Raw genomic sequence first — 16,631 nt, 5'->3', positions numbered from 1 at the left:
TCAACGGATGTAATAATGTAACTCATTAATAAAATTTTACTGTCTTATAATATCTTTTTTTAATGCTGATGTTTTTGCCTGAAATTTTTATTTTTAATGAAATTTTTTAGGTCAATATGGTAACGGTGAAAGAAGCATAGATAATAAACGAGTATTTTTAATTTAGTAGCATATCATGTTTTTATTTTATTTTATTTTTGATGATTGAAGTAAAAAAATATGATTTATCATACTAGTTTTGATATGTTTATCTTCAACTCCTACGCAGAATTGTTTAAAGAATAATTCCACTAATTTTTTTTTTAAAAACATCGTTGAAAGTATCTGTGTTTTTTTTAATTTTTTGATTTAATACAATATTTATTTCTAGGAAAAGAATTATTCAGCTTGATAACATCATTTTCTGTGTATAAAACAGCTATGATGGTTCGAGAGCATTCAGTTGATTAAAAGAACTGACAAAAAAATAATTACTTAACAGAATTTTTGCAAAAATGTCTCGTAAAGTATCACTTTTAATTGTGTTGTATTGTGTATTATGTATAATTGTGTCAGTACATTGCAAATTAGAGTACTTGTCAAATGAAAATGAACCTTCGAGTGAGAATGGATGCGTAAAAAGGGTTGATTTATCAAACATGGGAATAACACGGTTGAAAAATAATTTTTTGAAGAGTTCTACAGTAACACGGCTTGATTTATCAAGAAATTATATTTTAAAAATCGAAGACGGCGCATTCGATAGTTTACCAAATTTGAATTTCGTTAATTTAACCAGAAATTTATTTCCATTTGGAAATTTGAATTTCACTGATTTTTCGGCTGTTGAAACATTAGTGTTAGATAGTTCAATTTCTTATATCGAGATTAAATCCGTTTATACTTCTTTTAATGACTTCCATGACGATTACGAAGTAATTTCAACAAGGACATATCATGACTATGAAAAAACAATTGTTCTCTTGGGTTCAATGAAATTTTTTAAACTAAAGAAACTATACCTACGCAAAAATAGAATTGCAGGAATTAACTTACAAGATATTGAAGCATTAAGCGATGTTATGTCAAGCATTACTCATCTCTATCTCAACGAAAATTCTCTTCGATCTGTGGATTTCTTAACGAAATTTCCTCCCACCTTGACTCATTTGCACTTGGAAAACAATCAAATTGGCTCCATTAAAACGGATAGATCAGTTAATAGTTTGAAAGTTTTGACTGTCGACCGAAATCAAATCGAATCATTGTGCGGAGCCTATCAAGACTGCTATGGAATATCAATGGACATGTTTGAACAACTGGAATATTTTTCGATTACATACGCGGGCCTAAAAAACATTTCACCAAGCTCTTTTAAATATTCTTTAGCTCTGAACTATTTAAATATGTCTTCTAATGCAATTGAAATAATTAAAGATAATACATTTCGTAATTTAATCAATTTGGAGACACTCGATCTTAACTTCAATAAACTGCAAACTATTCCTTATATTTCTGATGTTAAAAATTTAGAATATTTCTCAATTGTTGAAAATGGAATAAGTGCTTTGGACAAATTAAATTTTGACGGTCTAACTAATCTAAAAATATTAATTCTCAGTCATAATAGACTGACTGAAATCATCTCAGGAACATTCGATGAGCTTGTTTCGTTAGAAAAACTAGATCTTTCTGCAAATAAGCTCGAAATTCTGTCACCTGACTGGATTTCTCCTAAAGTAAGTCTGAAACACTTATTCTTGAACGATAACTCGTTTAGAAGTTGGTCAAGTTTGTCATTAATGGGAATCCAAAGTCTTCAATACGTCAATGTCACTGGAAATCCAGTCAAGTTAATAAATATAAGAGCATTAATGACTTTACCCGAAAACACAACTGTGGATATCGGGAACTTGAATACTATGAACTATTCGTGAATGACTTCTTAACTTTTGTGACCATTTTTATTAAAAAAAATGCTTATGGTTTCATATTTTTCTATCATTTTTCTACTTGATGTATCTTTACTAAAATTTTATTGAAATTTTTATCAACAAATATAATAATGTAACTCATTAATAAAATTTTATTGTCTTAAAATGTTTTTTTTTTAATGTTAATATTGGTACCGAAAATTTTTATTTCCAATAGTATTTTTTATTAGCTCAAAATTGTGAAAGCAAAGTGAATAAATGATGAATAAATGTATCATTTTTACCAACAATCTATAACTTTTGATTCTATAAATTTCAATTTTTTTTCTTATTCATTCAGAATATCTACGAATAATTCTATACGATTCTTTTGATTATACTTTCATAAAATAGTATGTATAATGATGTCATTCTTTAAAAGAAACTTTCGGTTGCTGATATAATTTAATATCTTTAAACAGTTCACACGCTTCGAATCCATTCAGTCTTCTAAATAATTCGTAAAAGATCAAACAAATCAGCCTTTGATAGCTTCCAAGAGTATCACATTCAGAAATAATACTTTTGCTTTGAATAAATTTATCAGTTATCATTTTTACAATGCTGCGGAACTTGGTTTCAGTACTTCTGTGGTGTGTGTTTGTGTATTGTGAAATAGATAACCTATCAGACGATATTATTTTAATCAGGGAAGACAAGTGCGGAGAAGCATTTGATTTTTCGAATATGGGAATAATGGTTTTGAAAACTAAATTTTTAAACAGCTTAACTGTAACAGAACTTGATTTATCAAAAAAACAATATTTGGAAAATAGAAAAGGGCGCATTCGACGGCTTGCCAAATTTAAAACACTTGAATTTTACGGATAACGTATTTTTGTTTCAACATTTACGTGATAATGATTTTCCGAGCGTTGAAACATTGATTTTGGACAAAGCAGTAGTTAATAACGTTTATGATAACGGTTTGGCGAACCAGTTCTACAACGGAGAGGATCACACTAATTATAACTATCAAGAATTCATGCATCAGTGCCATAAAATTGGAGATTACAAAAAAAGAAACCGAACAAGTCATATTTATTTATTTTGACGCTTCGATGAAGTTTCCCAAATTTAAAAGATTGTATCTGCGCCAAAATAGAATTGAGCTGCTAATATTCCATCATTTAGATTCTCTGAGTCAAATAATGCCGAAATTGACGCATCTTTATCTCGGCGAAAATAATCTTACCAGAATAAACTTGGACAGTTTATCTCCAACTTTGACTCATTTGTATCTGGACGATAATAAAATATCTCAGCTTACAATTGAGAGTTCTAACAACAGTTTTAAAGTTTTGAATATCAATGGAAATCAATTCAATAAATTGTGTGGACATTATCCCGGTGGCGGATGTGATGGAATTTTATTGGAAAAGTTTCCGCAATTGGAATATTTTTCAATTGAAAACGTAGGTCTAAGAGACGTTTCAGTAAACGCATTTTTGTATTCATCTGCTTTGGTTCATTTGATTATGTCTCAGAACAACCTTAGTCAAATTGACAACGGAACATTTCATGACTTAGTCAATTTGAAGAAACTAATTCTAGATGACAATCGACTAAGTGCTCTTCCTGACCTTTCCAAGTTGAAAAATTTGGAACTTTTCTCGATTGCCAGAAACGAGATAAGTTCTTTGAGGAAATTTGATTTTGACAAGCTGGAAAATTTGAAATCATTGAATCTCAGCTATAATAATTTGGGCGAAATCATTCCGGGAACATTCAATGGATTGGAGTCGTTGGAGATATTGGATCTATCTGGAAACAAGCTTCAGACACTGTCAACTTTTTGGATTTCTCCGAAAACAAAGTTGAAATGTTTATTTTTGCGTAATAATTTATTTTTAAGTTTTTCTAACTTGCCATTGACCGCAATTAAAAATCTTCGAAAAAGCATTGCAGAGAATTCACTACCGTCAATCATAAATGCGAAGTCATTGATGTCTTTGTCCGATAATGTGACTTTGGATATTAATGGTGATCAAGTTTTTGTGTCAAGAAAATTTTTTTCGTAGAAGTATTATTTTTTTTTTAGCATATAATGATATAATTCGAATAAAAAAACGATTTTGTAATTAATGTTATTATTTATCTCCAAACAGTCAATACAAGCTTCATATCTATTTAGTTTTTTTCCAAGTTTTGAAACGATAAGCAAATAAACCTAATTTGAAGCTATTTTGAAGAAATTAAATCTCATTTATCTAAGGAAGTTGAATAGGTCTTCAGTGATTAAAGTATCAACAATTTTTTTAAAAGGCAATTTCGTAATATCACTTTAAGATAATAATAATCTAGTTGATTGTGATACTACTTAAATTCTGTGAAAAATTCATATAATTTAAATCCATTCAGTGAGTAAAGATATTTGTAGGAAGATCAGTGACACATGAATTCGTGTAAGAGTATTCAAAATAATATATCGTTGTTTTAAAAAAATTCGTTCTCTTCAAAAATGCTACGTAAGGTGTTTCTTATAAATGTACTGTGGTGTGTATTTGTGATTTGTGAAATAGATCCTTTATCAAATGACAATGACTTCATCAGTGAAAAGGAAAGTGGAGAAACATTGAATTTATCAAATATGGGAATAATGCATCTAAAAAATACGTTTCTCAACAGTTCTACCATAACACATCTTGATTTATCAAAAAACAATATTTGGAAAATTGAAAAGGGTGTATTTGACAGTCTGCCAAATTTGAAGTATTTAAATTTAATGGAAAATGTATTTACGTTCACAGCTTTGCTTGCAAATAATTTGTCAAATGTTGAAACTTTAATTTTAGATAAAGCATTAATTTTAGATCAATCTACTCATCCGAGGTCTTTTAGTGAAAACTCTGCTTATTATTATGATAATGATTACTTACAATTTCGTGAATGATGTCGCGTAATTGAAGATTACAACCGTAGAAATGAAAAAATGAGCATTTCTTTTGAGTCGTCTATGGAATTTTCAAAATTAAAGAAATTGAGTTTATGTGAAAACAAAATTGAGGAAATAATTTTTGAAAATATCAGATCGTTAGGTGATATTATGCCAAGCATAACGCATCTCTATTTAGGCAAAAATGATCTCAAATCGGTGGATTTCTTGAAAAATTTTCCTCTAAGTTTAACTTATTTGGATCTGCACGCCAATGAAATAAAAAATTTTGATATTGGCAAGTCTGTTAATCGTTTAAAAGTTTTAAATTTAAATGAAAATCAAATTGAAAGTTTGTGTGGATTTCATGATTCCATTTATGACTATCGCCGTTGCTGGGGAATGACATTAGGAGTGCTTAGGCAATTACAATGTTTGTCGATTGTCAACGTAGGCCTGCAGTACATCGCACCAGATTCGTTTGAAAATTTGTCAGAGTTAATATATTTAGACATGTCTGAGAATAAAATTAGTGAAATTAACAACGCATTAAATAATTTAGTCCAACTGAAGACACTTATTTTGAAAAATAATCAATTGATTGATATTCCTAATATATCGAATCTTAAAAATTTAGAATATTTCTCAGTTTCAAATAATAATCTTACTTCTTTAAAGAGATACACTTTTGATCATTTATTGAATTTGAAAATATTAAAGCTCAGTCATAATGGGTTGACTGAAATCATCCCAGGAACATTCAATAAATTAGTTTCATTAGAAGTATTAGATCTTTCTTCAAACAAGCTTCAAATTCTACCGAATGATTGGATCGGTCCGAAAATAAAATTAAAATACTTGTTCTTGAATGATAATTCATTAACAAGTCTTCAGAGTTCGTCAATTATCAAAATTAAAACTCTTCAACACTTGAACATTGGTAATAATCCACTGAGATTTATGATAAATTTACAAACACTTTGGTCGCTATCCGAAAATCTGACGATGGATGTTGAAGTTGAACAATATTTTGAATTACCATCAATGCCATACATGATAAATGAAATTCGGAACGACGAAATACGAACCATCACCATGCGAGACTTCGATTAGTGTGATAAATTTTCAACTGTATATGGATATTTTAATGGTTGCTGAGAATTATTAATTTTTTTTAATACATGATTTTTGTTAATGATTTCATAAGAAATAATTGCTATGGATTTATATTCTTTTTTATATATTACTACTTATTGTAATTGTACTCAAATTTTAAATAAAAATTTCATCGCTTGTTCTTGAATCTCTAATAATTAAATTATTTTAAAATAAATATTCACATAATTTATTGTTCCATTTCCAATTCGAAGAAAAAAACAATTTTGTAGTTACTGATGTCATTTTTTATCTTCAAACAGTTAATACAAGCTTCAGAAACATCCAGTTTTCTTCCAAGTTTTGAAACAGTAAGTAACTAAACCTAATTTCGCATCAAATAAATTCTGCTACCACGAACAAATCATTATAAAAATGTAATTTCAATAGCAAGTAGCAGTGCAAAAAGAGTTCCGCTGACTTGCGAAATAACTTGTCTTTGAAGCATATTTTTCCACGACAAAATATTATTCTCCGTCTAACGTTGACATTATATTTATCTCAACCTCTTGCATAACAAGTCACCCGAGATTTTTATTCCGCAGATCGATAAACAGATAGTTTACATTATTATACTGCTCATAATCAGCATTCAGTATCTCAAAGCATCCGCTAAGAATAAGTTCTAATAATGCGCTCTTTGCTTATTTTCTCTTTATGGTGTCTCTTTGTGCAAGATATCATTGGAGGGAATTCATTAGACTTTTCCGGAATGGGAATAACAACTCTGAGGAAGCCCTTCATAAGCGACAAACATCTGACGGATTTGAATCTATCATACAACCACATTTGGAATGTCTCGAGTGATGTCTTCGAAGATTTGCCAAATTTGGTTTATTTAAATCTAAGCCACAATTTCTTTCCGTTTTCGCAGTTGAAGTTCAAAAACACTTCTGTGCTTGAAACGTTAGTTTTGGACAAAGCTGTAATTGAAGACTTGGATTTCGATGTTACATACTTCGAAGAAGAAACATTGAAAGAAGAGTATAAACGGTTGGGCGAAACCGAAGCTAAGCACAATTATGAGTTTGACATCACATTCACGCAAGATTGGACTCTGCCGAAATTAAAGCACTTGTACCTCCGAGGGCACAATATTGAACACATTGTATTCGACGGTGTGGATGCTCTGGATCTGCTGATGCCCGAAATCACTCATCTTTACTTGTCGAACAACAAGTTGATTACATTTGGTTTGGAAAAAACTCTGCCGATGAGTCTGCAGGAGTTGTACCTGGAAGATAACAAGCTGACCAATTTCGATGCTGATAACTTGAACAACGTTAAAGTTTTGGCTCTCGATGGGAACAAAATCGACAGTTTTTGTGACATCAATGAACCGTGTGAAGGAATTACTTTGAAGCATTCTTACTCGTTAGAAGTTTTGAGCGTGTCTAGAATGGGTCTTGAAAATATCGCGCCTGATGCGTTCAAATTTTTGGTAAATTTGACAAAGCTAAACCTGTCAGATAACTTAATCAGTTCTTTCCCTAATAACGCTTTGACTGGTTTGTTGAGTTTAAAAACATTGTTCATCGACAACAACTTACTCGATGCTGTTCCAGAAACCAAAGGTCTCAATCATTTGGAGAATCTTTCGTTGTCGAGCAACATTATCCCAAATTTGACCGAAAATTCCTTTTCTGATGACTTAAAAAAACTCAAAAGACTGAATTTGAGCAACAATATCATCACATCAATAAGTAGCGGAGCTTTTGATAAATTAGGGTCTTTGGAAGAGCTTGATCTATCTACAAACATGCTTTACACTTTGCCAAACGATTGGATTCCTAATAACGTCAATTTGCAATATTTGCACCTTAGGCAAAATTTATTCCAGAATTTTTCGAGTTTGGCTTTGGGACGGGCCGAAAACCTTAAGTATATTTTTATTGGAGGGAATAGATTTTTAGCGATGGATGTTGGCTCATTAGCTGAGTTACCGAAAACTGCGGTTATTGATTTTGAAGATACCTCAAGGTCTTAATCTTTCTTTGATTATTGCAAGCTTTTGAGTGGATAACTAATTTATTGACACGATTATAAGCGGTAACAATTTTTTATTTAAGGACTTGAAATTATTTTTTTTTAAATTGATTTTGATTTAATAATAAAAAAAATATGTGTCGAAATAAATAAAAAATATATTTTAAATATATTAAAAATCTATAATTATATATAAATTATGTATAGTAAATATATTTTTAATAACTAACTTTTGGCCGATTTTCATATATATTTTATATATTTCAAATATATTTTAGATATATTCAAAATATATTTATTTTATATTTTTAATGTATTTTAAGATATCTAAAATATATTTAAAATATATATGAAAATCGGCCAAAAGTTAGTTAAAAATATATTTACTATACATATTTTTTATAGATTTTTAATATATTTAAATATATATTTTTTTTTTATATTTCGACACATTTTTTTTAATATTTTTTTCATAGGGGTAAGCGTTTATATATTTAAAAAAAAATAGTTTAAAGTAGGTATAAAATAAATTGTTATTATGGTAAAACATATTTTCAAATTTTCCGAAAAAAATGTGTCATAAAACATAATAAATCATGTAAAATTTTTTTTATGATAAATAAATGATCTAAAAAAATTCTGTCTCATTTTTATTCTCCCCACCTAACTAAGAAAATCAAAATATACACTTTCTACAAAAATTCCCCGAAAAAATTCCTCAGCTCATCAATCATCAACGATCAACCTCGACGGACTTATAGGAAATTTTGTCTCCAATATACTCGTATTAATTCCAAAATAATATAGTTTGCGTCTAAAAATAAAATAATCCCAAAAGAACTTTAGCAATTTAAGACCAACATTCCTCAGAAAGTAATCCTATTAAACTTATACGATAATAAAATAAAAAAAGTATGTATAATCTGAAAATAATCTGATAATCTTTATGATGATTTTCTGACAAAAGTCTGGCTCTTATTTATAATCATATCCATATAAATAACCGAAGCTTACTTTAACATACAATACAATACTCAGCTCTTCTCTAGATTCGAAACTCTATAAGAAATCGACTCCGCTTTTCTTTTCGTCCCTCATATTATTATTATTATCATTATCCAGAACCCCACACACTCCCGGTACATCAGTTTACTCTTATACTCTTGTCCTTGCCGGCTGTAGACCATCCTGGCTAGGGTGTGGAGAACTTGAGCAGAAGGACGCAGGCGCAGCTTGATGATAAGCTCTAGGCGAGGGAAAAAGAACCGCCTGAGGGGTGCAAGCTTTTCCTGGTGTGTGTCTATGCTGAGACACACATTCACAGAATGGGTAGCTGTGGCGGTGCTTGACGATTAAGTGGTGGAAGTTGAGGGAGAAAGAGGGACTCTTCCGCGGGTGGTCTCGCCCGATGCACTTCTCTATCTTCATATCAGTGCTCAGTGTTCCCTCGACCGCGACTGAGCGTTCCAAACTCGGTTTGATTGTGAGTGCGTGTGTGCTCGAGGTCCGCGTGATGGGACCTCGTTATCTCGTTCGTCCAAAGTTTCAAGAGTTTCCTCGGTAGCTGTCGATTTGGTATTACGTATATGACATTATGAGTAGATTGGAATATTGGTTTTAGAAATGCAGGATTTATCACCCGGGGGGCCAGTATTTCAAGTGTGTTTTATTGTTTTGGAGTAAAAGTGTTTTGTTCAATCAACCTTTTTTTTTTTTTAAGATTTCGCTAAGAGGGAATTCGGATTGAGAGTTACAGTGAGTTGTGAACCCGATAGGGTTGCTTTGGAATTTTTTTTTTGATTCGTTGATTTTATGGAAGAATTATGGATGATTTTTTTTTCAAACTAAATTATTGGATTGAAAGAAAATTTTTTATTTAAAAAAATTTATTATTGATGATTTAATTTAATTATTAAGATAAAAATGAATAATTAAGGGTAGAGAGGAAAATAGAAAATTTTTTTTATTATTTAAATAAAATTTTTTTAGATTAGAAAAATATTGAAAATTACTTTAGATGGAAAAAAATTTGTAAATTTAAAATTTTCCGAAATAATTAATATTTAAATTTGCCTTTTTTTCCCCTCACTAAAAATTAAATTAAATTTCATCCTAATTTTTCCACCAAATTTCTAACAGCTAAAATTTTGAACAATCTAAAACAACTCGAAAAAAAAACCTAGTGAGTGAACGGAATAAGTAAATATCGAGAACACATTACTTCAAAAGATAATTATCTCCTTGTGAGATGTAACCATTCTAAATACCCAGACAAAGTCTTTCAAGCAAACTAGTTTAAGTGTCAATAAAAAACAATAAGAATTAAAAATGTCTCTGTACTCCCTAAACTGTACGGAGGGTCTGGTGATCCCGATGTGGTACCCTCAAGAGGACATAGGACTGAGCGACATAATAATCCGGGGAACGGTCTACTTCTTTCTGCTCCTCTACTTGTTCATCGGAGTCTCAATAATAAGCGACCGTTTTATGGCGGCGATTGAAGTGATAACTTCCCAGGAAAAGGAGCTGGTGGTCCGGAGGCCAGACCAGGAGCCGCAGATAGTCGTAGTGAGGGTGTGGAACGAAACGGTGGCGAATCTGACCTTAATGGCGCTCGGAAGCAGCGCTCCAGAGATTCTCCTCTCGATAATCGAAATCTGGGCGAAAGACTTCCAGGCCGGGGACTTGGGCCCGGGCACGATAGTCGGTTCCGCGGCCTACAATCTCTTTGTGATAATAGCGCTCTGCGTGTTTGTGATACCGAAAGGCGAGCACCGGAAGATCAAGCACTTGAGGGTCTTCTTCGTGACAGCGACCTGGAGTATTTTTGCTTACGTCTGGCTGTATTTGATCCTGGCAGTCTCCAGTCCGGGAGTGCTCGAGGTTTGGGAGGGTCTGCTGACTTTCCTGTTTTTCCCAGCCACGGTGCTGACGGCCTACGTCGCTGATCAGCGATTGCTCATCTACAAGTACTTGCACAAGGGATTCAGGATGAACCAGCGCGGAGTTATCGTCCAGGGAGAGGCCAGCGACTCTGAAGCCGGAGTCGAGCTGGAAATCAAGGACCATGATGGTCCTCATCTATTCGTAGACAGAGTTGGGGACAGCTGCGGCCAGGAGGCCAGAGAATTTGAGAGCACCCGGAAGGACTACATCAACACTTTGAGGGAACTGAGGAAGAAACACCCCGCTCTGCCCTTGGAGCAGCTCGAGGTGATGGCTCATGAAGAGGTCCTGGGAAAAGGCCCCAAAAGCAGAGCGTTTTATCGCGTTCTGGCCACCAGGAAGATGGTCGGTGCCGGAAATTTAAGCAGGAAGATCAGCGAACGGGCCCAGAGTGATCTTAGTGAAGTCAAGGCTGAACTTCAGAGGGCCGAAGCCGAGTGTGTTAATATTGATGATATTAATAAGATGAGGATCTTCTTTGAGCCTGCTCATTATACTGTGATGGAAAATGTTGGCACTTTTGATATCACTGTCACTAGGGTTGGTGGAGATCTTGATCAAGCTTGTACTGTTGATTATTTTACGGAAGATGGGTCCGCTGAGGCTGGTGCTGATTATGTTGAAGTTAAGGGGACTCTTAGGTTTGAGCCTGGAGAAATCAGGAAGACTATCCAGCTGTCGGTAATTGATGATGATGTCTTTGAAGAGGATGAGTGCTTCTATGTCAAGTAAGTTTTGGTTTTTTTTTTTTTGGAAAATTTTTTTCACGTTGAGAATTTTTTTGGGAATTATTTATGAAAAATATATTTTTTAATGATACTAAAATCACTAAACGTGAAGATTTTTTTCATAAATTAAATATAAATTTTTAAAACTTTGAAAATTGCATTTTGGGAATTTTTTTGTAATAAAATTTTCAATAAGTTAAAATATAATATATAGTTGAAATAATTAAAAAATATATACATTTTTTCCGTAGAACAAATTTGATAGTAAATTATTGGATTATTTTTATAGCCCAATAATTTTTATTCACAAGATTGAATTCGAGTTTTTAACTAGAACACTTTTATTGTATTAATACTATTCGAATGATTTAAAAAAGCAACAAAATCAATAAATTTTAAAAATATTGCACTCCTAGATTATATATCAAAATAATTCGTTTTTCAACCTATGATTCTCTTCGTAAATATAACAAGAATTAATAAATAAAAATCTCGACAGTTAATTTTCCTCCCTGTATTAACAGATAAAGTATTTGTACACATTTATCCTAATTATAATGGAAAACTAAACGAAGAAAAATATTTATTATCCAAATAAATAATTTATAGGGATTAGGGCTAATGCTGATGACGCTCCTCTATTGAACGAGGTTTCATTAATCTATTTGAACACAAGGGTCTATAAATGGTGTTAGGCATATGTCGAAACTATTAATTATAGTCTGTAGATTTTTCGCTGGGTATCTGATTACAACAGATCAATAGTGTAAATAAATCTGAACAGCAAAATCCGTTCTTAATGATGACAAGTGTAACTAAATCTATGTTTAAAAATTTTAGGCATGCATGACATCATTTTGCTGATAAAATTCCAGTCTTCATATGGACTCTGTTATGCAATAGTGTGTTAAGTACATAGGATTTCCATAGCACTTAACACATTAATGCATAACAGTGTCCATATATAATTAATTCGCTCAATTTTGACAAAGATAATTCCAACTTTCATCAAGGCTATTCTTGATTCTCTTCATTGAGGAATTTAGCAATTAATTTTGAAGTAATCTTTAATATCTTCAGCGGTTTCATCAATGATTTTATTGAGTTACATTGATAGAAGGATTTTTTTATATTTAATAAGCTTCATTAACTGTTAATAAATAATTTGTTAACGTCATAGAATTTAATAAATATTTATTGACACAGTTAATAAATATTTATTAATGGTTGATGAATATTTGTTAACTGTTAACAAATATTTATTTAAAATAAAAAGCAAAAATAGCAATTTTCTTTTGACACTTTTTATAATTCTATAGCTGAAATAATAATTAATGCAAATAATTTATACAGATGATTTTTATTTATAAGTAATCGTCATATCACATGATATTGCAAGCGAAACAAATTCCCTAAACAAAATATTTATTAACTGTTAATAAATATTTGTTAACTATTAATAAATACTTATTAACTAATAATAAATATACTTTCCTCCCAAATAAATATTTATTAAATGTTAAAAAATATTTATTAAAATTTATTAAATTAAATAATTGTCTTCAAATAAATTAAATTATTAATAGTTAATAAATCCTTCTATCAATGTAGTTTATTAACAATGATAATAACCAACTACATTGTATCTTCCGAGTATCTGACATCTGGTATCAGCCATCAAGCTTCTGCCCATCAGATTGCTGTCATTAGATGTAATGATTTGTCGGCTTAATGTGTGGGCCGTTGAATAAGTGGTCAGTTGAGAGCATGATAAGTATTTCGAAAGCCTGTTGATTGTCGAAGCTTAATTTCTAAACTATCTACCGATTATATATAGATGGATGTATATATCTGCTCGTCACATCGAGGAAACACGATTATCGCGTGACGCGTAACAATCTGTCGGGCATGCAGTTTTGATGGAGAGTTCCTGAAGAGTTTTATTAATTTTGTGCTGGTGCATTTAAGCTCACCTCACCGTTTATATCCCACGGAACAATACAACGTTGAGCCGAACAATGCAGCTCGTTAGTTTATAAACAGGAAAGGACAACGACAGTGTTATAGACATAAGATAGCCTTGATTCATAAATTGATCTCAATAGATATATCCAATGAACCCTTTTATGCGGTCTTACTTATTAAAATTCGTTTTGAGTTATGAGTTATACCTCGAGCGATATAATATACGTAAAGCGGGATATTGATTCTGCTCGGCTTTGTCTTTTTATATATTCAGACGTTCATGTTATACGTTCTTGGAGTAATCGCATGATACTGAGTTGAATCAGTGGAATTAACTATTTGGAATTATATTACTGTATTTTTCGACGTTAAGTGGAGTTTGTTTCAAACTTTTGAATTTTAATGATCACATCAAATAAACTTTAATCTCTATAAATTTTACAACTTGAAAAGATAAACAAGGATAATCCTTATTACCACGAAAATATTTTAAGCTTATGAAAATTATTTTTGTGTCTATTGTCGTAGAAATTAAACTTTAAAATTTCTACTGAAAGTTATTTATATTATATGCTTCAGAATTAAATTTATATTATTAAGAAAATAAGAAAAATTTTGTGTTCAGGATAGTCATATGATAAAGTCGTTTTTTTTTTTTTTAGTGAAATTTAGTGTCATTGCAAAGGTCTTGATTTAAATTTGTGCCTTTTCAAGGTTTCATATTATTCTCACCGATAGTCAATTTATTATAGTAAATATTTAAACTGCATTCGAAAATACTCTCTTGAAATACGTATCTTTTGATACATAATTAACCCTTCAGCACTCTCGCAAAATGATTTACTATCATTACTCGCGCGATAAGAAAAACTCTCACGCCTTTTGTGGGAGCGCACGCATGCTTATAGCCCCTTTAATTTAAAAAATCTCAAACAAGATAAATTTTTTAAAACAAAAAAAATTGAGTTATTTAAAAATAATATTTAATAATAATACATCCAAACATAAATGCACTCTTACGGGAACCTCCGAACTGTACCTATCAGACCCGATTTTTTAAATTCTGACCCCTCTACTTTACTATTGCAATGAGAAAATATCTCACAGAGTTAATAAAATTAATTTTATTTTTTTATAGCATAGAACAATTAAAATAATAATATTGCAGTCTGAAATAATATTAATTTTTTGGCAGATGAAAAAAATCACATAGTCATTCCATTTGAAATTTGAAAGAAAATTTGAGTTATTGATGAGCGTGAGAAAAAATCTCTTAGCGAGAGTGCTGAAGGGTTAAGAAATGACCTTGTATCTTGTGAAATATTGACATTTTTAAAGATATAAGCTCACCCCGACATTACACTCATTGAGACCTTTCATTTGAGTACCCACATCAATTTTTCATATATTTATATATATTATATATATGTATATATGAAAATGCATGTGGGTACTCAAATGAAAGCTCTCGATGAGCGTTACATCATAATGAGTTTATGTCTTTAAAAACGTCAATAGTTAAGAACTTAAGTGCAATCTAACAAAAGTCATTATTTAATAAAGCAAAATTTTATTTATTTATCGTTCACAAGTCACGGCAGTCACATAGTGACTGCAAGATTGCTAGTATGCATTAAAGTCGCTAAAAATCTTTTCAAAAATATAATCTATTCCTAAATTCCAAGTTGTAGCCCCAAATATCTAGCTATTACTTATTTCACTTCAATTATTACGATTCAAAATTTTTATGCATGTATAATTGCTTAAAATATTCATTTTATTATTTTCTCTGTGTTCTTGAAATATTATTTATAACTATCCAATATTGTTTGTAATCTTGAAATCGCTCATGACCAGACTATTTATGCAACTATTAAATAAACTAAAAATAAAAAAAAAAATAATAAATAATTAAAGTATTTTTTTTGATTCATATAAATAATTTTAGACTGTTTTTAGAGAGCAAATTAATTGAAATTTAAAATTGTAACTTCAAAAGAATTAAATAGTCATATCCAACGAGATAATAAATTCATGAAGTTACATTAAATTCATAAAAATTATAAAAGTTTTAATAATAAAATTAATTTCCCTTGAAATTGTTGTAGAAAATTCAGAAAGTAATTCCAAATGAAGTTTACTTTGCCGAGTAATTTTTTTGTACACAAAGCACGGGAAATTCATTCATGTACTTAAAACAAAAAGAATTTACGAACCAGCGAGTTGACAAAAAATCTCATTAACGTAAGAAAATTAAAATTTCTCGGGCTTTTATAAACTTCACATCAGAGATAATTTATTGAATCAAAGGATTTGAATCACGATGGCTTTACAATTAAACCTGGCAAAAATGAGATGGATCGAAAAAGTTGGACAAAAAAGAAACATGTAATTTAGAATAAACTTGCTGACTAGACTTCAAAGGATAAAACTCCAAGGGATCACAATCCAAAAAAATCTGTTCAGAATCTAATGCGATACAAGCTCTTAAAGTTTTAAAGTTTCGAGTTTTGGAATTGTGCAAAAACATCTGGAGCTTTTACTCTTTTTTCACTCAACTCTAGTTTCAAGCTCGCCATTAAGTCGGAGTAACTTCTAACCAGTACTAGCATAGAGTCCATTAAGTCTTTACAGAGATGTAAATCCATTATTTCACTCTGAGAAGCACATGCATCGTAAATTAAAGTGTCCTAATCCCAATACGAATATTCGGAATTACGTATTAGGTGCAGGCTGTAATTTTGCCATCGACTTTAACCGCAAATTCGGCAATAAATTCCCTCTGGTAACAGAGATCGGGTGGGTGTTAAACTTGATGGTTTTCTTTGTCGAACCCGAACATTCTCAGCGTTTTGTGGGCTGCTATCTACACAGTGAACAGAACAGTATAAGTTGAGTATCGCTGTTCGCAGTAATAAACTTGACTAGTTCTAGTGTAGGCTTCCGATAATCATTTGAGATCTCTCAAACGAAAATTCATTCTCGAGGACATGCTGCCGATTAGTCAACGAGGTTCACTGTTAA

The 16,631-nt window shown here is 31.1% G+C and overlaps 4 protein-coding genes across 4 annotated transcripts in view; all 4 read left to right on the top strand.

The window, feature by feature from the left end:
• Positions 1–424: 424 nt before the first annotated feature.
• Positions 425–3,973, top strand: LOC123272176 (protein artichoke-like). Its single transcript, XM_044738877.1, has 3 exons — positions 425–1,912; positions 2,603–2,684; positions 2,858–3,973. The coding sequence occupies exons 1-3, from the start codon at positions 495–497 to the stop codon at positions 3,971–3,973; spliced, it is 2,616 nt and encodes an 871-aa protein (XP_044594812.1). The 5' UTR covers positions 425–494.
• Positions 3,974–4,308: 335 nt separating this feature from the next.
• Positions 4,309–8,107, top strand: LOC123272170 (toll-like receptor 6). The gene is made up of 2 exons (XM_044738872.1): positions 4,309–4,843; positions 6,606–8,107. The coding sequence occupies exons 1-2, from the start codon at positions 4,414–4,416 to the stop codon at positions 7,967–7,969; spliced, it is 1,794 nt and encodes a 597-aa protein (XP_044594807.1). The 5' UTR covers positions 4,309–4,413; the 3' UTR covers positions 7,970–8,107.
• Positions 4,853–6,098, top strand: LOC123265187 (leucine-rich repeat-containing protein 15-like). Its single transcript, XM_044728832.1, has one exon. The coding sequence runs from the start codon at positions 4,885–4,887 to the stop codon at positions 5,938–5,940; it is 1,056 nt and encodes a 351-aa protein (XP_044584767.1). The 5' UTR covers positions 4,853–4,884; the 3' UTR covers positions 5,941–6,098.
• A 955-nt stretch (positions 8,108–9,062) lies between the features above and the next one.
• LOC123268327 (sodium/calcium exchanger 3) overlaps positions 9,063–16,631 on the top strand; it is an 80,294-nt gene continuing 72,725 nt past the window's right edge. Inside the window, exons 1-2 of the mRNA XM_044733308.1 lie at positions 9,063–9,723; positions 10,108–11,642. Of these exons, the coding sequence (XP_044589243.1) occupies positions 10,297–11,642 (1,346 nt within the window). The 5' untranslated portion in view covers positions 9,063–9,723; positions 10,108–10,296. The remainder of the gene's footprint in view (positions 9,724–10,107; positions 11,643–16,631) is intronic.

The sequence above is a fragment of the Cotesia glomerata genome, linkage group LG1, assembly GCF_020080835.1.
Source record: "Cotesia glomerata isolate CgM1 linkage group LG1, MPM_Cglom_v2.3, whole genome shotgun sequence".
In the NCBI taxonomy this organism is placed as follows: domain Eukaryota; kingdom Metazoa; phylum Arthropoda; class Insecta; order Hymenoptera; family Braconidae; genus Cotesia; species Cotesia glomerata.
The sequence above is the reverse complement of the archived record's forward strand: the minus strand, read 5'-3'. Positions and strand labels throughout refer to the sequence as shown.